Source organism: Ictalurus punctatus, chromosome 5 (assembly GCF_001660625.3).
Source record: "Ictalurus punctatus breed USDA103 chromosome 5, Coco_2.0, whole genome shotgun sequence".
In the NCBI taxonomy this organism is placed as follows: domain Eukaryota; kingdom Metazoa; phylum Chordata; class Actinopteri; order Siluriformes; family Ictaluridae; genus Ictalurus; species Ictalurus punctatus.
In genome coordinates, this window is record NC_030420.2 from 31458814 (window position 1) to 31480337 (window position 21524).

At 39.3% G+C, this 21524-nt stretch overlaps 2 protein-coding genes across 7 annotated transcripts in view; both read right to left on the reverse strand.

Moving 5' to 3' along the window:
* fgd1 (FYVE, RhoGEF and PH domain containing 1) overlaps positions 1–2322 on the reverse strand; it is a 54274-nt gene extending 51952 nt beyond the window's left edge. For both annotated transcript variants that reach the window (XM_047155732.2, XM_017468996.3), the window contains exon 1: positions 988–2322. In XM_047155732.2, coding sequence (XP_047011688.1) covers positions 988–1147 — 160 coding nt within the window. In that variant the 5' untranslated portion in view covers positions 1148–2322. The remainder of the gene's footprint in view (positions 1–987) is intronic.
* A 5920-nt stretch (positions 2323–8242) lies between these two features.
* Positions 8243–21524, reverse strand: part of LOC108265824 (uncharacterized) — a 34407-nt gene continuing 21125 nt past the window's right edge. The window contains exons 1-9 of one of the 5 annotated variants that reach the window (XM_017468560.3): positions 16848–17036; positions 14510–14683; positions 13904–14134; positions 12889–13087; positions 12370–12466; positions 11249–11420; positions 10986–11138; positions 9373–9521; positions 8243–8520 (exon numbers count right to left, since the gene is read on the reverse strand). In XM_017468560.3, the coding sequence (XP_017324049.1) occupies positions 8455–8520; positions 9373–9521; positions 10986–11138; positions 11249–11420; positions 12370–12466; positions 12889–13087; positions 13904–14134; positions 14510–14654 (1212 nt within the window). In that variant the 5' untranslated portion in view covers positions 14655–14683; positions 16848–17036 and the 3' untranslated portion in view covers positions 8243–8454. The other 4 variants (XM_017468563.3, XM_017468557.1, XM_017468559.3 and 1 more) reach the window with 4 other exon arrangements.

Below are 21524 nucleotides of genomic sequence, written 5' to 3' on the forward strand. Positions count from 1 at the left end.
AGAGAGAGAGAGGGAGAGAGAGACAGAAAGAGTGAGAGAGAGAGAGAAAGAGAGACAGAGAGAGACAGAGAGAGAGAGAGAGAGAGAGAGAGATGCTCTCCGGACGCATGCTCTGTTCCCCAGAGCTTAATTGGATTTTACAACGCAGTGCTCGCGCAAATAGCCGAAAGTGACACGCGCTCACAAGCACAAACATGGCAGTGCGGCACCAGCTGTGTGTGCATGCAACGTCTCATGTTTTCTCTCTTTCTCTCTCTCCCTCGTGCATGGGAAGGGAGCCACGTGAATGCCATCATAACCATGCTGCATCTTCTGGGTTCTCTGTGATTCGATTTAAAAACTGCATCAACATCACTTAAGAGAGCTCTGCTTCCCTAGACTAAACCGTTCGCATTAACAGCTGATGAGTTTTCACGTCTTCTCGCAACGACCTTCGCTAGGACGCGCGCGCGACATTATCACAAACGCAAGGCGCATTCGAGTGCACGTGCACTGGCTCTGTGCGTGCTGCATAACGCAGGTACGTCTTGCATCCTGATTGATCATTCTTCGGTTTTTGCACATCTGGAGGAACCCTTAAAGGTTCTGTATGAAATCATGCATGCACGCACACACACACAACCCCCCCCCCCCCCCCCCCCCCCCCCACAAAAAAAAAATTATCCGGTCTGTTAAATGAACCACTGAAGAGTGCATGTGTGTGCATCAAACTGCGTCTTTGCTGCAGGTGAGTCATAGCTGGGGTGAAAAACAGTGGGTCAAGAGAAGCACTAAAAGTGTGTCCACATGCACAGCGTGTGTCCTTGAGACAAGCCCGGAATGCCCTAAATGCCTAAATAAGCAATGTTCAGTGTAGCCTACGGAAGGACGCCCGCGCTGACATTTTATCCTCCAAGGTGTTGCGTATGTAATAGCGCTTCAATCAGATTATAGCGAGAGCGTGCGTATGAACGCATAATCCATGCAGAGCATCGGGAAGGCACTCACCGGTTCTGCGGGATCCGGGCTGCGGGCTGAGGTGGTAGGAAAAGCGCATCGCTTTGAACTGGCTGGAGAAGGTCGAGTTCGGGTCGGACGGTGGCGCCGGAGGCGACGGTGGCGGCGGGCTGAAGCCGATCAGCGCGCTTCTGGGCCGGTTCAGCTGCATGCCTGCCTGCAATCACGTTTGCAGGGCAGGGAGTCGGGTTTAACACTTCCGATAGGTGAAACCAATCAAACAAACAAGCAAACAACAACAAAAAAGAATCACAGTCCTCAAAGAGGTGCGCTTCTGCCCCCAGGTGCCTTTCCGAGCTTCGCGTCCAGACCGGATCGTCCCGCGATCTGGAAGCTGAACGGAGTCCCGGTTAAACGGTAGCGATCCGCTACTGGTGTGCCATCCAGCTGCGGAGAAAAAATCCCATCCAAGGCCCTTTGGACGGCGGAAAACTCCATCAAAGAGAGCGGTTCAATCCCGGTGCTTTCCTCAAGCCGTACACTAACAACAGATCATAACGGCTCAATGCTGCGTGTTTACTTATTCTAGGGAAATAATATTACCCAAAAAGAAAATGCGCATTTTAAAAAATAAAAACAAAAAAAGCGTGTCTGTTGTTGTTTTTTCTTCTTTCTTTTTTCTTTTGTTCAATAAGAGTCGTTACCCTACACGTTTGATCTTCTCTTACAATAACACTAAGCCTACAAGACTCCTTTTTGTTGCCATCGTGTCAAAAAGAAGAAAAAAAAGAAAAGAAACGCAGACTCGGAACAATTACCGCAAACAATAGCCTGCAAAAAAAAAAAATCATTTAAACAAAAGTTTCTTAATCCATCTTCCTGCCACGTCTTTGTTCAAAACGCAGGCCTGTAAGTAATATATCACCGACTCCAAAGTGCCAAAAACAGAACAATAGCCATGTCAAAAGTTGCTTCCCGTTCACGCGGACGTTCACGGAGAAGTTGGCGGCCCGCTCCGGCTCGTGAGGCCGTTATTAACGTCTGCACACACCGCATATATATAGCCTAGAATCCGGTCCGCTCTCGTTTCTCTCCGGGAAATGTGCACACTCAGCTGCTTCACCCCGAATTCAAACCTCTAAACATCCAAACCGCTCCAATCCGCATGATGAGCGTCTCCTAAACGCGCTTTTATGGCCACAAAGAAGCCGTGAAGCTCGTGAGTCGCGGAGTAAAATCCAGGTGCATCATTATTATTATTATTACTATTATTATTATTATTATTACTACTACTATTATTATCTTTTGATTGATCCGTTATGTATACAGTCAGATCCCAACTCCAAAGTGCCCTCCGAGTTCCCAGCTCCTTCCTTCTGGATCCTTGCTCCCTCCTGTGCGCTTTACTGAGAGGTGATGTGCGATTCAAAATCGAGAATCGATTCCTTTTGATCGACTCGTCCAAAAGAATCGGCTCAACAGTAACAGTGAATGCAGTAACGCTGAATTCTGTGATGTTTTTGTTCATGTTTGTTTGTTTCTCACATGATGTCTTCTATTGTCGAGCCTGTATATTAAAGTAAGTATTATATGGTCATGACATCAGGCTAATGGCTAGAATGTTTTCGCCGTGCTTTGGGGGTTTCCTCCAGGATACTCCGGTTTCCTCCTCCAGTCCAAAGAGATGCGTTGTAGGCTGATTATCATTTGTAACTTGTCTATAGAGTGTGAATGGCTGTGTGATTGTACGCTGTGATGGGTTGGTATCCTGTCCAGAGTGTCCCTGTCCTTGTGCCACAAGTTCCCTGGGATAGGCTCCAGGCTCCCCTGCGACCGAGTAGGATCAACAGTATGGAAAACAGACGGATGGATATAGAAAGTGAGTCATAAACGTGAAAACGTGTCACAAACAACTACTAGTAACTATTACCACTATATATATATATATATATATATATATATATATATATATATATATATATATATATATATATATATATATATTGGATTGCAGGTCATGGAATCAAATAAACACTCATAGTTCGACATAAACTGGTTTATTCAAAAGAATTGTGCAATTCAAAAAAAAAGTGACTACATATCAGAAACTGAATACTGCTGTATTAAACTGTATAAGAAACCTGCATTATTACTCTGTATAGGAGTATACCGTCTGGGACTCGCTCTACTACTTCACTGAATCATTCTTTTGATTGAATCGATCACGCGAATCGATTCACACGCACTAATAGTGAATTGTTGAAATAGTCCTATGTAAGTTACAACTTTTTTTTCCCTCTATACTATGCTGACATGATTGACATGTGGATGTATTGTGAGACTTCTACATGGTGCCTTATTTTCTTAGTCCCAAATTATGGTCTGTGTTAGATTAAATGGAAATAAAATTGAATGAAAAATAAAGTAAAATGTTTTTATTTGAACGCTGGCTAAGTCAATTTGGGTTACTGTAACAGGTTTACAGTAGTACAGTAATGTTTAAAGCAGGCTGTTACTGCTGATTCAACGGTGGTAATTCAAATGACTCAAAGATCACACTGTTTGATTCCCTTATGCAGTAAAGAATTGAATAATTAAAAGTGAGTCATAATGTGCATCAATACACGTCCAAATACTCATATTACCGCATCTATGTGATAGGCTATGTATGATAAGAATGTAGATGATAAAACTAATACTATTTTGCCACAGTAACTACTTAGTACTCTAGAATGCAGTTTAGGACACAGCCTCTTACTGACATCCGAAACCAGGAGCTAATCCCTCCTCCTCCTCAGTCTCTGCTTTTCCCAAAGTCTGTTTCTCATTTGGGGTTTTTTCCTCCCCCCAACTCTATGGGTTTAAGGCTTGAAATAGGATGCAAAGAAATAGTGAGAGGATTTGAAAGAATCTCTCTCTCTCATCTTTTTTTTTGTTTTACTTATTTTACAGCATGATGTGTCCTAATAGACGGGGTGATGGGTCATATTCCCTGCATGGAGTATTTACTGGAAATAAAAAAAAAAATCTACATGGCCTGAAGGAAGTGAGAAGGATGGAAACAGAAGCCATCAGAGGTCATGACCTCTTCTTGAGCTCCAGGACCTCAAACCGGAAAAAGAAGTCAAAACCTAAGAGCAGAGATTATTTGGGCTGTTATTAAATTATATATGTTACTATAATCTGAAATACATTTTGAAAGAAATTCTACTGAGACGTATTTTGAGTGGCCAAAAAAAACTAAAGCAAAACTATCTTGAACATAGTCAGATGTATCCATTATATCCTGTTATGAGATTATAATAAACCAACACTTTTTTTTCCCCTTACTCCACTGGCAGACAATTTTCCTAATTATATCTAGAAATAGGTTTAATAATCTTATATTTGGTTTATGATCATCTGGTAAGAGAAAATGAGAGATCAATTTGACTATATTCAAAATCTCATTTTTTGCAGTGTATCCGAGGTGCCTCTTAATTCTAAAAGAAATACAGTCCCCTCCGAAACTATTTGAACAGCAAGGCCAATTAATTTTATTTTTTGCTGTAGAGTGAAGACATTTGGGTTCGAAATCAAAAGATGAAATCGAGAGAAGATTTAAAAAATGTCAGCTTTTATTTCCTGGTATTTATATTTAGACGTGTTAAACAAAATAAAACATAGCACATTTCGTATCAGGCCACTCGATTTAGATGCGAGCAAAAATATTGGAACACGTGACCGACAGGTGTTTCTTGTTACCCAGGTGTGTCCTGTTAGATTGATTATTTAATTTAAACATTTAATAGCTCTGAACATCTGCGCTTGGTTTTAGCCTTCAGTTTCACCTGTGAAGACCGTATTTGTTGTTAAAAAGGGTAAGCCAACATGAAGATCAGAGAGCTGTTTATGGGAGAAAAGCAAGCCATTTTGAAGCTGAGAAAAGAGGGACAATCAATCAGAGGCGTCGCACAAACATCGGGCGTAGCCGATACAACAATTTGGAGTGCCCTGAAAAAGAAAGAAACCACTGGTGTACTGAGCAACAGACACCGAGTGGGTTGGCCGAGGAAAACGACAGCAGCTGATGACAGAAACCTTGTGAGAGTTGTGAAGCAAAAAAGTATAATAACGTATAATATCTGAAGTAAAATTTGCCATTTTTAAAAAGAATCTGATCAATTAGTGGCCAGATTTCTTTCTATTTCCTGGTGTTCAAAACAGTTTGTCTAACTGATAACTATTAATGTATTTATTCACATTGGATTTTTTTTTTTAAACTGTAGAATGTAAAAATAATTCCATCATTTAAATTTATTGATTCAAATAAACGCATGCCTATGTGTGTTACACTGAGGTCAGTCGGGTTACACTGTGTTCCAGCTGTTCCCTTTAATGAACGCACACATTTATCTAACTTTCCCAGCATCATCAACAACAACAACAAAAAAACAACCCTAAATGCAACATGCTATACACTGTAATTTTTATAGTAAACACATGAATGATTACAACAGCCCAGGTTTAATTTCAAGGTCAAGTAGGCACAAGGAGCTTTCCAAAATGAATGTAGAAAAAAATAATCCTCCAAACAGACAGTTGCTGAGATTTCCAGAGTGAAGAGCACATGTAGTGTAAGATTGTGAATATGACCGGTAGTGAAAGAAGAACGCCTGGATGGAAAGGTTCGTTGTAGACCTAAGACAGAAACGAACATGACGGCCTATAGCTTGATTTAAATAAAAACAATTAAAAAATAAATAAAAAAACAACAACATTCGCTTAGATACATTAAGTGTCTGGAAATTTCTACAGATTAAAGTATGAAGGTCACGACCTTTCTCGTACAGTTTTTTGTTTTTTTTTTCCACAAAATCATTCACGGATTCGTCTGAAAGGTAAACGCTGAACTCTCCATTCTGATTGGTCAGAATGGAGGTGGTGTTGATTCATTTTCTATAACAGCTCTGGAAGTCGTTCCGGCTGCAAGACGGAATCACGGGTTTATATTAACGCCCTTGTTCTAGCGCATTACAGTTTCTATAGTAACAGCTCATTCACAGGGAATTAAATGGCGGACAATGGACATAACCTACGAAACTTCGATCTAACGATTACACAGATTCAACAGTCGGTATTTTTTCCACCAACAAATAACAAATGATTAGTCTTGGCAAGTTGCTGTGGTATAAGAGGAACAAAACATTTTGAGATGGGTCCTTATGAGAACTTCAGGGTAATAACGGTATGACACCGCTCCATCACTTATTATTTTACCGGACGCATTTTATTTAGCTTTACTTAGCAACCATTAAACTAAAACTAAATGCAGGAGCTTATAACTAGCTAACATCAGGCTTATGTGAGCAGCCTCATACTGTAACGTTATTAAGACAGCTAAAACGGTAAGCCTTAAGTACAGTAAGTGAGTACAGCTTGAGCAATAAAATAATAGACAATTCTACAGTTCCATTTAGAAGAAAAAGAAAAAAAAAACAACCCCCGCAATGATAGCAAAATCCTTCTTCTTCCATAACTCAGAGAATGATGAGAGCCAGACTAACCCGCATCGGTGGTATTTCCTGTAAATGTTTATATTGAGTTTGATTCATACAGCTCGAATAATGAGCTCATAGTCACGGCATGTAGTGCATCAACTTCAAAAGAACACCACGGGAGTCGTTTATAACTGCACGGCCTTGATACGTGTGTGGGAGGTCACGAAGGTCAGAGTGAAGAGGGAGCAGAGAGAGCACAGAGCGCGGCTGCTGTTCCAGATCTGCCTCAGAGGAAAACACATGAACTCTGTTTATAGTGAAACATTTGTGATGCGTTTAGGGTTTCAGGTGATAATTTATGGGTTGCTGTTGTATTTTTATTATTCCTGTGAGACGTTAGCCGTTGTGTGATGTGCTGAGGTCACAGGCTGACGATGTTATTGCTTACCCAGTTACAACGGGGTTTATTCGGTTTATTAGGATAGGTACAGGTCATATTTATGAAACGTAGAAGTCGTGGAGTTATTGGTGCAAACACTGGAATCAAATTCCCAGAACGCAATGCGGATACACAGCAGAGTATACAGCAGAGACTCGGCTCGGCTAGTCGGCGATGGTATTCGCATGAAAGTTGAAGATTTGCAAGCTGATCTGTTCGTGTAGTTATAAAGAAGACAAGATGAGATGAGAGAGCTGGACAGACTAAAGGACTAAAGTGCCGCTGCATCGCTCTCTTTGGTTAGAGATGAAGCGAGGGCTAACTCCCACTGCACCTCTTTCAGCAGGTAGTCGAAAGGGATTGTGGGTAACGTTAACTAAGGTGTCAACGACAAAAAAAAAATTAAAAAAATTGAAACTGTGGACACCATTGAAGATCGCGTTAATTATAAAGATGAATATGTAAATCATCCAGGGTGGAGTTTTACTTCAAGTTTCATTTCAAACTAAATTAAACTCTCAGATGGAGACTTTCAGTCATGGTGTAGCTAGAATATGTAACATCGATATATAATGCGACCACTGGTGTGCGTCTGGAAAGAAAAAAGAAAGAAAAAAAAAAGAAAAAAAAAGCTGTATTTCATACTTTTATTGGTTTAAAGAAATCTAACTATCCCAGACCAAATCAGTCCATTATGATTCACAGATAAATTTTCAATGCTAATGCTATACTATAGCACGGGTTCCTTCGAATTGAACCCTTTCTCGCAGCGTCCCATTCTGCTGGCGGAATGGAAATCGACTTATCGGATATTTTCAATCAGTAGAATGAAATTAATTATTTTTATTAGTGCAAGCGTGTTAGAAGATTAATCAGGACGCTGTTGGGTTTCTGTGTGTAGAGTTTCGTGACTGTGTTTAGCTCCTGGTGAGCAGGGTGATGGAAAAGGGGAGGGGTTTGAGCCCCCTGCTGGGCAAACAATTCACACCTCTCCACAATAACACTGGTACAGAGATAAAACGGAAACGGACACAATAAAATAACATTTAAACCTAGTATGTAAAAAAATAAAATAAATAAATAATAATAATAATAATAATAATAATAATAATAATAATAATGAAAAACTGCAAATTCTTAAAGCGAGTGTCTACTTTCATATGAGTCACTACTCATGAACCACTATTGTGGAGCATGACATCACAAATAAATTCAATGCTGAACATGGGGTACCCCCAAAACAGGCCTTTTCTGGCCTTTGGAAAAAAAGAGTTACGCAGAAAGGAAAGAAAAGAAAAAAAAAGCAATGAAAGCATTTCTCCAGAAGGTGGTAGCCTTGCTGAGGGAGTTTTGATTACATGGTTCAAAAGGGCTCCATGACAACAAAACACCCGAAGATGAATTTATTAACCATGTTCATAACAGTCCTGATTATTAAAAGCAGATTTATTAAAAGAATCCACAAGAAATTCATGAAAAAAAAAGTGAAATGTGATCAAAACAGCTAAGAGACGTCCATATTTCACAGACATGGTCACCCGTCACACCCCCTTGCACCCCCATCCCCCCAACACACACACACACCTGAACAGATCATTATCAGTCTCTGTTGCCTTCTGGCTCCAGGGCGCATAAGGATTTCCTGCTCCTCAGGCTGTACCTCGGCTGTGGATGAGAAATTAATCCATATTAGCAAATGAACGCAACTGCAACGTTAAAAAAACCAAGACAAAAAAACAAAGCCTGAATATTATACCATCTTACAGATGTATGATCAATCTCTAAACTAAGATCTGTTTGAATAGCCAGGATTGGAAGGAATGGAATTTAAAATGGCTGCTTTGGGGAATTCTTGACATGCCTGGGAATTAGGAAAGAATTTTTAGAATGTGCCGGCAGACTAAGGTGAACGTACTCCGCGAAAAAGGACGAAGTCTTTTTTTGGGGGGTTCCATCCGTCCATCAAGGATTGAATTCACACACTGCGTATCTGGATTTTATCTTTATTTACCACCGACATTTACACTTGCGCCTCTGGATTAAAAAGATGATGCTGTTTCTACCGTTTAATACAACAGCAAACACTATCGAGGTCCGACGGGTACGTTTCTGAAGACGGGCCTCTGTTTCTGTACGTAGCATGCATATTGTTATGCACGGTGGCGGTCAGATTTCCTGATCAGCTGATCATTTTTTCTGTTGCGGTTATGATACCATGCATTCAGAGGCACTGTGGTCATCAGATGTGGCCTGGACAGACGGATGTATTTACACACTTTGACCAAATGCATCTCAGACCTCGAGACATGGACTGAGGGATCAGATTTAAAGCCGTCTCAAATGCCTACTGTTTGCGTTCATGCCTCCATGCTGATGTGGATAATCCGTACAGAATCTTGATCCTCAAACAAGCAGGTGCCGATGACAACTTTTACATAAGAGAAGTCTTGTATCACAGGATGAGATGAAACCACGGTTGTAAGGTTTCCTTTTACATTTGCGAGTCAGCATTCGTACCTGGTTGCGGCTGTCCTCCAGGATCACGCTGTAGACGACTGCTGAAGAGTTAGGCACACGGGAGCCTGAGGAACGACGCTGCAGTCTTTTTGGGACCTCTGAGGTACTCGGAGCCTCCAGTGGTGGAACAGAGCTCTTACACTGTCGGCCTAATAAGCACAAAAACAAAATGGTTAATAATATCTGATGGTAATGTAAATAGCAGAACGGCTAACCCTGAAGAGGAATAAAATCACAGTCAAACATAAAAGGTGACGGCATGAAATGCCATTTCTTCTTTTTGAGCCATTCCTTTGTGCATTTGCTAGTGTGCTTAGGATCATTGTCTTGTTCAAAGGTCCATTTTAGGACCGATGGCCTCACATTACCTTCCAGCACTCCCTGATATGACGCAGAATTCATACTTGAATCAATGAATGCAAGCTGTCCATTCCCTGTGGCGGCCAAGCAACCCTAAACCATAACATTTCCATCACTGTGCTTCACAGTTGGTATGAGGTGCTTCTCCTGAAAAGCTGTCTTTGGTCAGTACCAAACATGTCTGCTGTTACTGCGGCCAAACAACTCCATCATTGGTTCGTCTGTCCAGAGCACATTATTCCTAAAGGCCTGGTCTTTTCCTCTATGCTCATTGCCAAACTGTAGTCTTGCAAAGGCTTTTTCCTGGCAATTTTGGGGTTCTTGGAGACTTCTTTTTGCATCAGATGGTCTGCTCTTGGGCTGAATTTGCTGGGACGGCCAGTCCTGGACAAATTGGCAGTCGTTTGAAATCTGCACCATTTGTAGATTATTTTCCTTACAGTGGAACGATGTATTTCAAATAATTTGGAGATCTTTTTAAATCCCTTGCCAGACTCATAGGCATCCACAACCTTTTTTTTTTTTTTCTGAAGGCCTTACAGAACTCTTTAGATCTTGGCATGATGAAAACAAAACACCTCAATAGCAAAGGGAACACCAGACACTAGATATGAGAGCGGTATAAATAAGACCGGTTCCACCTGCACTCCCTAAGCAGGTCTTAATCACTGGAACCCAAACTTGAACACCTGATTCTAACTGTATGGATTTGAAGAGGTGATAAATGTAAGGGTGTACTTACTATGTCCATGTGACTGATTTGTTGGCTCACAACACAAACGTATAACCCGTGATCTAGTGAACTCGAACGAGGCGAAAGCCATGAACCAGTGAGAGGGCATTTTTGTTCGGTCTTGTTTTGAGTGACCGAAAAGCACACTGGAAAAACGCAGCCGAGAACATAAAGGGAGTCAGAAGTTCCAAGGTGTGTGCTTTCGCAAATCACTGCTGATGATGTGTTCCAGATGTGTCAGTGAAACGGGATTAAATGCATAAGCCCCCGATACATTTCACTCTGTATAATCAGCTGACACAACGGTCACTGATAGGCTGCATGAAACCTCAGTCTGGGCTGGACAGAAATCAGCCTCAGCCTTGCTTCTTCATACCGTTCTGTGTGGTTTACCTTACAAACAATTAACAAAAATAATCCACTTATTTAATTAATATATCAACCTGATGTGTGTCAAAGATTTTGCCTTTTTTTTTTTTCCCTTCAAGGAAAGATGCCATGAAAATATACAAATGCTTACTCCTTTGTAGGGAAGAAATTGACGGCAAGGTGGCCTCTATGGCGCCAGAAGGATGCAGAATGACCATGCTGCTCTTCTCTTCTCGATCCCACTTTCTACCCCACTGCTCCTGTCTGGGTTTCGTACAGCCATTTAAAGCCCCTGAAAGACGTTCTAGGGGGAAAACAAAACAAAACTCAGACTCGGGTACACACCAATAATTAACACTTGTTTACAGATCAATTTAAGCAGAAGGCAAATCCTGGCTGTAGCCAGTCCCTTACCTGCTTTCCTCAAGGTTTGCTGAAGATTAGTGTGAGTCTCTTTCAGCTCCCTCAGTATCTCCAGACTTTCCCTGTTCACGTTGCGGAACCGGGTGGCAAAGTATAGCAGAACGACGCAGGCGATCATCACCATGGACTTCCTGAGAAGCCCAACCAAAAAGGCGATCCGCTCCTATACAACAGCAGGGACAACCGACTTACATCAAGAGTGTCAATATAAATTTTTATTTTTATTTTTTTTAAAGTACAACAGAAATGGATGTTCACGCGAAGAACAATTCATTCTGAACTAGTCGTGTGTAATTATGTGTTCATATCATGATGACTGCTTATTCCTGGAGAAAAAATTACAAAAATCCACAGCCATAGTTTTTCGGCTGCAGGAGTGGCTGAGAAGGGTCCGCTGTCATTATACAGTACGAGAGCGGCCTCTGGAGGCGAAATAAAAACCGTTGCTGACAAATTTTGTTGTGTTATTTGAAGTGTCTTTTTTTATTATTATTTGCTATTTGGAGTGTTACTTTTTTGTTCAGTTTGAATGTATATCTTTTATTTACTGTTATATTTATTAATAGTATTTATTTAAATTAAAAAAAAATAAAATACACGACATTTTCATAGTACAGACAGTACTGTTTATTTTTGTAATAACGTTCATCAGTATTTTACTTTAAGTGTTACTATCAGTTGATTAAATCGGTTATGAGCAGGTACCGCCCAAATTAGTTACCAGACCTCTATACATAATCATTGATATGGCGAAACCTTCTATAAGAAGATATTTATTTAGCATTTATGCAAGGAGTCTCCAGTGTCAGCACTTTGTAATAATTCTCTATTAGGGAAAAGTCTTCAGGACAAGCATTAACGTCGAGAGAGAAGAAAAAGAGAGCGTGGTGAAGGAACGACCGTTTACAGTCGCTTTAACATATGCTTCGTGCAGATTTTCCACAACGTTAAAATGCAACTATGAATGGATAAAAATTTACCACGTTTCATTCAGTAACTAGTTAAAAATAATTCCGCTTTATGTCGTTGATTATTTTCTTATAACGTGCCTCATCTCGTTTTACTCCTTACATACTGAAACGTTTCTCTTATATGTCGTGTGAAAAACCCACCATCTGCTGATATCCAGGATTATCATCTTCCAGCACCATCCTACAAATCAAACGCTCCAGGTAGACATTCAGAGCCACCAGCCCGAACAGAAAAAGCCTTCGAGACAAGATTTTACAAAATGTAACATATGCAGTTTATACGGTTAATGCCTTTGCAATACATTCCAACATCAGCAGGATCAAACAATGCAACACGATCACATGTGAGGCAGAGGGTATGGGTAACTCTAATCCTGCTCCAACCCTCCAGATGTAGCTTATCAGCTAATTATCGAGCCCTAGATGAGCGTAATCAAGGAGTCTGCTATTACAGAAGCACTGAAATCGTTTATCTGCTTAGTCGTAATGAAAGGGCAGGAGGACATTGTCCCCTTTCTTAAGCTTACAAATCATCTTTTTCTAGCCAGAAGAGCAGACTTCACATAAAACTACTGCAATTTTCTTGCAATATTACGGTCTACAGTCCTTACAGCACCGGATGGAAAACCTGCATGTAAATACATGGTGGTATTCGCTCACCTCGCTCCTGAGGTGCGGCGTGTAGAGGTGAGCAGGAAGGACGCGCAGAACCCCAGCGCGTTGTACAACAGAGAGCTGAGAGTGTGTGACTCGGACATGATGAAGCTCTGAAGGAAAGCGACGCGTTTAAAGATCTCGGCAAACGCCACCTGCTGCTCCTGGACAGAATGCCTCATCTCAGCAAACACATCCCTCAGACCTGCAACAGAAACGTTACGTAAGGAATAACACACAACAAGGCGTGCGGTTAAAGAAAAAGTCATCAGCGTATGTACCGAAGTGTTTTCATTATTCTTACACTACATCAATTTGTCAACGATTATGATGATTAAATCACTAACACTGGAGACTCCTTCCATAAACGCCTCCTTACGAAAAACTTCACTACATCAATGATCATACACACCTTTGTTAAATAACAAATATATTTATCTAAACATATTTACTATTAGCCTTAGATCATGTAGATTGTTTCCACACACGTCCCTGTGAACGAGTTGTTACTATAGAAATGATGAAGTACTGTAACGTGTACATAAATTATAATTTGCTTTACAGGCAAACAGGAACTGCTGTTATAGAAAACTAATCAGACCGATCAATTCGCACTCGAAAAATCAACTGTGCAGTGGTATAAAAATAGATAGACAATATTAAAGACAAAATATTACCGAGAAATGCGTCTTAATGCCATTTTTAAACACCAGATAAAAATTGATGCCGAGTTGCATTAAGTTTTACAGCTGATTTGTCAAGTCATTAGGATAAAACAGTCCAAAAACACAAAAAAAATTATTAAACGGGGGAGGAGAAAAAGATTTTAAAAGATATGTGGAATTACAGTAAGGATGCACAAAGGGCCGAAATGGTTATTTCCACTGACGGAACTTCATACATGAAAAGGTCTGCTTTCTAAGAGAACAAAACACTCAGGGATGCGTCGTACACTGTTATTGTGCGTGCAGTATGTGAGAGCAGACCACAGTTTCATTCTGGTTTAAAGCCACCCTGTTACCCTTTGTGGAGTGCTGCAGTGTGGTCTTGAGCTCTTCCCCGTTGCGCAGGATGGTTTCCTGAGATTTGAGAGCTGCACTTTGGGCCTCTACTAGATCCTCGGCCATCCTCTGGGTGGACGCAAGCTGCTCGGCCACACCGGCTGAGCTCTCCGTCAGCCTGAGACGGACAGGCACGCGTCGTGAGAAAAATTCATCTTTTGAACATGCAGAAAACTTACTGCAAAAGACAACTGATATATAAAACGTTATAATTATTAAAACAATATCAGACTGGCATACTTTATATTCTTTACTAAAAACAGCTCCAGAATTATTGGTAAAAAAGCATATGAATTTTTTTTTTTTTTAGATTACATTTATTTAAACTCAAGGATAGAGCGCTCATATTTTACTTCGATTTCCTCACCGTCCTTTACCAAGGGTGACAATCATTATGGAACTGACTGTAACTGTGGACAAATGCAAGACTTTTTTTTACCCCCCACACACAGGTGTTATGCAAGTGCTCATAAAACTGTCCACCTCTGCACTACATTAAACTTTGACGTGTTCTTAAGAATGTAATTAATATAAAAGGATCTGCAGCACTCAGGCTGTTGGAGCACCTGTGGATGGTGTTTTCCGCCCGATGCTGCCACTGCTCACTCTGGAGGTAGTGGCAAATACTGTGGGCGTGGGTGAAGAACTCCGTGTAGGTGTTAAACGCGACGGGGTCCATGTCACGAGTGCACGTTTTAACGTCGGCGCCATCAGGACACTCCGGAAAACGCCGTCCAGACCTGTAATGAACCCAGCTGGGTTTTTATTATTATTTATTTATTTTTTTAAATGTACACTACACAGACTGTAGATGTTTTACAGAGTGTAATTATGAGTAACTGAGGGTTTTACAATAAATGTACTGGAAAAAATTTTTTTTTACTCCTAAAGCAATCACCCATTGCAATATACAGCACTGAAATGAAGATGTAAACCAGTGATGTTTCACAATCAAAAAAAAATACTGCCTGCGTGAATTTGACTTAAATTCAATTCCGATCACGCCGCAAGTTAAAAACGTTACCATAACTCAGCAGTTCTCAAACGCAAACCTTTTAACTGTAAAATTAATTCCACACGCTCCCTCAGCACAAGTATTTTATGAACATAATCCAACAGTTCAAACATTAAGCTCATTGTTTAAATACATACAATGTTAATCTGGCTATTCGTTATTAGAGCTTTTATTCCTGAACTTTCCACCAACAGTAAACATTAGGTCCAAGTCGACATTATTTATAGGCTGGACTTGTTTTTGAGATGATGTTTTGGATTTAAACCAATTCAATTCACATGACAGGCTAATAAAATTTTTTTTTGTTAAATCAATAATTAATATAGTAATTTGATAATGGTGGGTTGCGATGTGTATTTCACTGTAATACTAATATATATATATCTCACAAACGTGAGTACACCCCTCACATTTTTGTAAATATTTGATTATATCTTTTCATGTGACAACACTGAAGAAATGACACTTTGCTACAGTGTAAAGTAGTCAGTGTACAGCTGTAACAGTATAAATTTGCTGTCCCCTCAAAATAACTCAACACACAGCCATTAATGTCTAAACCGCTGGCAACAAAAGTGAGTACACCCCTAAGGGAAAATGTCCAAATTGGGCCCAGCGTCAATATTTTGTATGGCCACCATTATTTTCCAGCACTGCCTTAACCCTCTTGGGCATGGAGTTCACTAGAGCTTCACAGGTTGCCACTGGAGTCCTCTTCCACTCCTCCATGACGACATCACAGAGCTGGTGGATGTTAGAGACTTTGTGCTCCTCCACCTTCCGTTTGAAGATGCCCCACAGATGCTCAATAGGGTTTAGGTCTGGTGACATGCTTGGCCAGTCCATCACCTTCACCCTCAGCTTCTTTAGCAAGGCACTCGTCGTCTTGGAGGTGTGTTTGGGGTCGTATACTGATTATATATATATATATATATATATATATATATATATATATATATATATATATACACACACACACACACACACACACAGAGAACCCTGGGTGTCCCTGGACTGTACTTGAATGGAAAAAACACTGCTCTACAGACACAGCTGAACGTTTCCTTCCTCCATAGAAGGAGGATTAAGCTGTATTCTTGGGTTAGATCTCAGTGGTTATTACATAACTCTGGACTTAATTTAAGCTTGCAATGCATTAAACTGATCCAAAGTAATAACAGCCTGCATTCAAGTTAAATCACACCAGGTAAGACACAAATCAGTAGAGCCAGGCTCATATCAGCAGCAACAGATCCAGCCAAAACACTAGAACACTGCTGCACGCATGGATGTGCATGTGTAATAATCCTGACCTTCTCAGGTGACAGTGAGTGAAGGCCAGAGCCATCATACTCTGCGTGTCGTCGGAGAAATCCCGACAGTTTGCATGGACTTTCTCCAGCGCCCTGGACCAGCACGCGCCATACCGCGTCTGACCCGCAAACTCCCGCAGCCTCTGTAACTCCGCGCGCCCTTTCTCTGCTAAAGCATGATCCGCAGCCGTAGGGACGAACAGATTGAACGCAACGTAAAGTATCGGAATCGTGCACATCGCCCGTTTCATGAAATTAAAAACGAGTATAATAGTACAAGATGTATAAAACATGTGCACTACAAAAATGAACTCGAGCTCAGCGCGTGCACGAGGCCAACATGTAGGCGCTTCCGGTCGAAAACTAGATTTAAATTTGTAAATAGTGTGCAAATGACTGACACATTTTTTTAAAGTTACTTTTCGATGTATTTCATATTGAAGTAAAGATGACGAAATCAACTGAAAGCAGGGCCCTGTTTCATTACAAATGTAAACAAACGTAGTCAGCTTGACCTCGCAACAATTCCCTGAGGAAAACACACCGCCATTTTGAAGGCCATTACAGTCGTCTTACCTGACCAGTTCCTCAAATGCTTAACACTTTATTAGAACGTATACATAAGAATACAGTGTTTGTCACGTTATAAATTATGTTACTTGTAAGACTTTGGAGGACTGAGGGCTCAAAGAATATATCTCGTGTCTGAAAGGGTGCCTAGTGTTGGCAAGTTTTCAAGGAAAACTAGTTAAAGCGTGCTCAAAAAGTCGCTGGGTGACGTCATGGGCGAGTTTGCATATTGATTGATTCGTCGTGACGATTTGCATATCAAAACGTGCTAAAGGAAGAAGGAATATTTTCTGTAGACATTTAAAATAGAATTGAATTTGATCAGAATGGAAAATAATCAAGTATAACTTGTAATCTAAGAAGACAGAAATGGTAGTAAGGAGTTCAAGAAATAGATAGGAAGGAAATGATTACAGATGGAATAACTTGCTTTTATTACTTGTATATATAGCCAAGAAGTGAATTTAAAGCTAAGAAAAATGAAGCGTGTAGGTGGGATAAAAAATGGTGATCAGTGATTGGTCATTAGAAACAATTGTGATCAGTGATTGGTCATTAGAAACAATGGTGATCAGTGATTGGTCATTAGAAACAATGGTGACCAGTGATTGGTCATTAGAAACAATGGTGACCAGTGATTGGTCATTAGAAACAATGGTGACCAGTGATTGGTCATTAGAAACAATAGTGATCAGTGATTGGTCATTAGAAACAATGGTGACCAGTGAGTGATCATTAGAAACAATGGTGATCAGTGATTGGTCGTTGACGCAGGCACAACTCAGTCAGGCTTTACACACTGGTGATGAGTTGACTGAACATTGGCAGCACTGTTTTGTACCAGCAGCTTTTGTACACAAAGCTATTCCACATTGTTGGATTGAGTGAACTGAGTATTATTCATAATGCTTTCATTAAATTAGTGTCATTTTGGCACATAGGCATGATAAACTTCAGCAGCAAAAATTACCCAGGAGTCATTGCGGTCTCATGTAGTTTCATTTTCAAACCAGTAACGAATGTTAAAGCTCTTTGTAAGCAGGAGCAATATTTCAGGTAAGATATAACATAATTTGTCCACTTCAAACTGCGTTTTATTTAGCTCACTGTTCCATTTATAGCTGGCATAAATTAATTCACTCTGCATTTAGTTAACACTCTTATTATAGGGCTCTCAGACTTTGTCAACTTTGCTTCTGCCATTTCCTTTCAGGGGAATCCCCACAGCCATCTTAAGGACTGTGATGCTTACCACTTCATTAACACCTATGTGTCAATAATAAAGTGTTACAGTTATAAACTATAGCGCTTACATGAGATTTTGAAAGATTAAGGGATCGAGTGAACATAGACTTATAGCAAGCTTCATGAACAGAAATGACCAAGAGTTCACTCTGATCTGGAACAATTTCCTATTTAAACTTGTAACAAACAAATAATAAAAAGCTGTTTATATGTGCACAAGACAGTTAATGAAAATAAATTAGCAGTTCATGCTAAATAGTTATTGAAAAGGTAAATAACATCAACACTTTATTCCCAACAAAATATTCAGTTTAAGGCTAAATACTAAGAAATGCAGCACTTATAATCTGAACATGACGTGTCTTAAAACTACTAACTCTGAAAAAAAAAAATTAAGTTTCAAGATTTTATTTCTTTTATTTTTTGGTAGTTAATTTTGAGCTTGCTTGTTCAAAAATAAGACATGTGTTGCATGTGGGACATTGAAGCATTGGGTCAGATTTGACCCAGATTTGATCCTAGATTTGATCCTGAGTTCAAGTTTCTGTCTGTGCAGAGTTTTGAATATTGTTATTAGAAAATTGAAGTCTGTACTAGTCAGAAATGTAAATTTATATATTGCACTGGAAACCATCATTAAAACCACGATCAAAATATTGACGTACTTAAAATATTGATGTAATATTTAATTGCACGTATAGTACAGCGTCTTAAGGTTATATCTTTATATAAAATAAATGTCAGAAAGCAGAGGCGAGCACAGCAAACATGGTAATAATAACTAAACTATTATTATAATAGGTGCATTTATTTCTTAGCATAATATACCACAGCGCTGTTGAATTGTCAAATCTGATTGGTTAGAAGGTGTTGATCAATTTCTTATAACAGCAACTCTGATAGTACTTCCAGCTGTAATTCTAGCTGTAGTTCCACATAATATAAGGCTAATAATAAACAGATTAAAAAGAAAAACCATGTTATTTAGAAATGAAAAATGTATAATCATTGATATGGTGAAGTTTTTTGTAAGGAGACGTTTATTTTACTTTTATGGGAGGAGTTTACTATCGAAGCCTGTTTCTGCCACGGAGAAAATAATAATAAAAAAGTTAACAGCTAATTAATTTCCCCACAATTGCAAGTTAAAATCTTAACAACCAGAGTTTTTTTTCCCTCAGAATTTGCGAGTCTAAATCTCGTAATTCTAACTGAATATCTCGTAATTGTGAGTTAACATCTTATAATTCTGACTCTTTTCTTACAATTTAGGCATCTACTTGACATTTAGTTAGCTACAAAACATGCACCGACAAAGCATCAAACATTCTCTATAAATATAGGCTATATGAAAACAGCACATCGGCTAGCCGAGACAAGGAAAACCGGACGCTAGTGCGCGCTCGTTACTGAAGTTAGTCACATTTCTATTAGGTCTAAATTCCAAGGGGAAAAAAAAAACAGAATTGTGAAAAGTAAACTCGTAATTGTGAGAAATAAAGTGAAAATTGTGCGATATGAACTCGCAGTTGTGAGAGAAAAAGTCAGAATTGCGAGATGTAAAGTCGCAGTTACCTTTTTAATTTTTTTCTCCATGGTGAAAACAGGCTTCTATAGTTTACAGAGTCAGTATTCAGACACAGGAAAGTCTTGAGGATAGAGGTCTTTGTGGTTTGCAGATTGTCAGTGACATGATAAAATATGTTTTTTTTGGCTTATTAAGTAAAAAGAGAGGCTGGTGAGGGAATGACTGTGTACCGTATAGCTGCTATAACGTAAATGATAAGGGAACTAACTTGTCTCGTGGACGTTGTACAAAATGAAATGTAACAATAAATGGATAAAAATTATGCTGTGTCTTCCTTTAATGAATACATACAAAAATGATGTATGGATGTACATTATGTATGTACATTTACAAAAATTAAATGTAACTATAAATGGATAAAAAGTATGCCATGTCTTCCTTTAATTAATACATACAAAAATTGTAGTCATTTGCAAATTGCTGGGGTATAATCAGTATAAAAAACTTGCAGACGTGCTTCTATAATAATAAATGAATCGACTTCTTGGTTGTAACACTAACTCTGCTTTGTGTTTTGTCAATTACTTTTCTACAACAGCACACACTGTCATGTATTATTTGTTACTTATTTGTCTAGCAAATGGCCCTGTCTAGGTATGACCGATCGTTCAGAGGGAATTGCGTGTACAAGGCAAATTATTTGGAAACATTGTGAAAAATAAGGCTCCGTTGTACAACTTTCTCTTGGTTCTAAAGCGCACCAGTTGTGTGATGTGGGTGCATCAGCCGTCAGAGGAAGTCTAAAACAATAATGAAATGGAGTAAATGATCCTGTGGGCTGATTCTTTTTCCTATAAGCATTGTGGCATTCAGACGATACAAGCTGTGTATCGGTTTACGCTTGATCAATGAAATATGATGCTTTGGGGAACCTCTGTCCAATAATTTAGGCTCAGATGGAAATGGAAGTGAGATTTACATACAGTACAATCAATACAATAGGTGATGTAAGCATGAAGTACTTAGTGGCAATGATGATATTTTCCAATTTAAAAAAAAAATGCTTGGGTATATTCATGCATGTCATAAATGAATTTATACCACAGCACTGATGAATCTTCGAATCTGATTGGTCGGAAGGTGCTGATTAATGTTTATATCTATGTGCTCATTCTAATATGTTATTGTTTCTATAGTACATGGGAACTTGTATTCTGGATGCTTCACATTTATTTTAGGATAATAATAATTCAGGAATAATTTTTAAAAAATTGCTGTTATTTAAAAAAGGGGGAAAATCGGATCATCGTGGATATAGTGAAACGGTTATTTAACATTTGTTAAAGGAGTCTCCAGTGTCACTGCTGCTGTAACTTCGTAACCTCAAGAATTTATGTTTTGCACTTTCTCTGTAACATGACATGCTATGTTGTTTTGCTCTGTTACCTTTGAATAAAAGAGGTAATTCCTGGTGAGAGAATGACTCTTAATAGCGGCTATAACATAAGTGATAATAGGAACTACTTCGTTTCGGGGATGTTCGACATCATTAAAATGTAACTATAAACAATTAAAATGATGACATCAAGTCAAGAAGAATGTATTGCAAATGTGTGTGTGAAGGTAAACATAAAATCGTGTAATGGGCCTGAGGGAGATATTAGAGTCATTGAATGGGAAGCGAGGAGTGGATTGTACAAATAGTGAGTAGGCTATTTCTGATGCAGCTTAAGGGAATACAAATAGCAACATGGAAAATTAAACGATTGCTTTGTTGGACCAGAGGATTTGTAAATTAACGATTGTAAATGTAAAAAAAAAAAGGTAAGTAAAAGGTACTCATTACAATCATTTAGCTTATAATAAGCCACCGTCCATGTAAAATCTGGAGGAAATATGCTGGGGGTGTT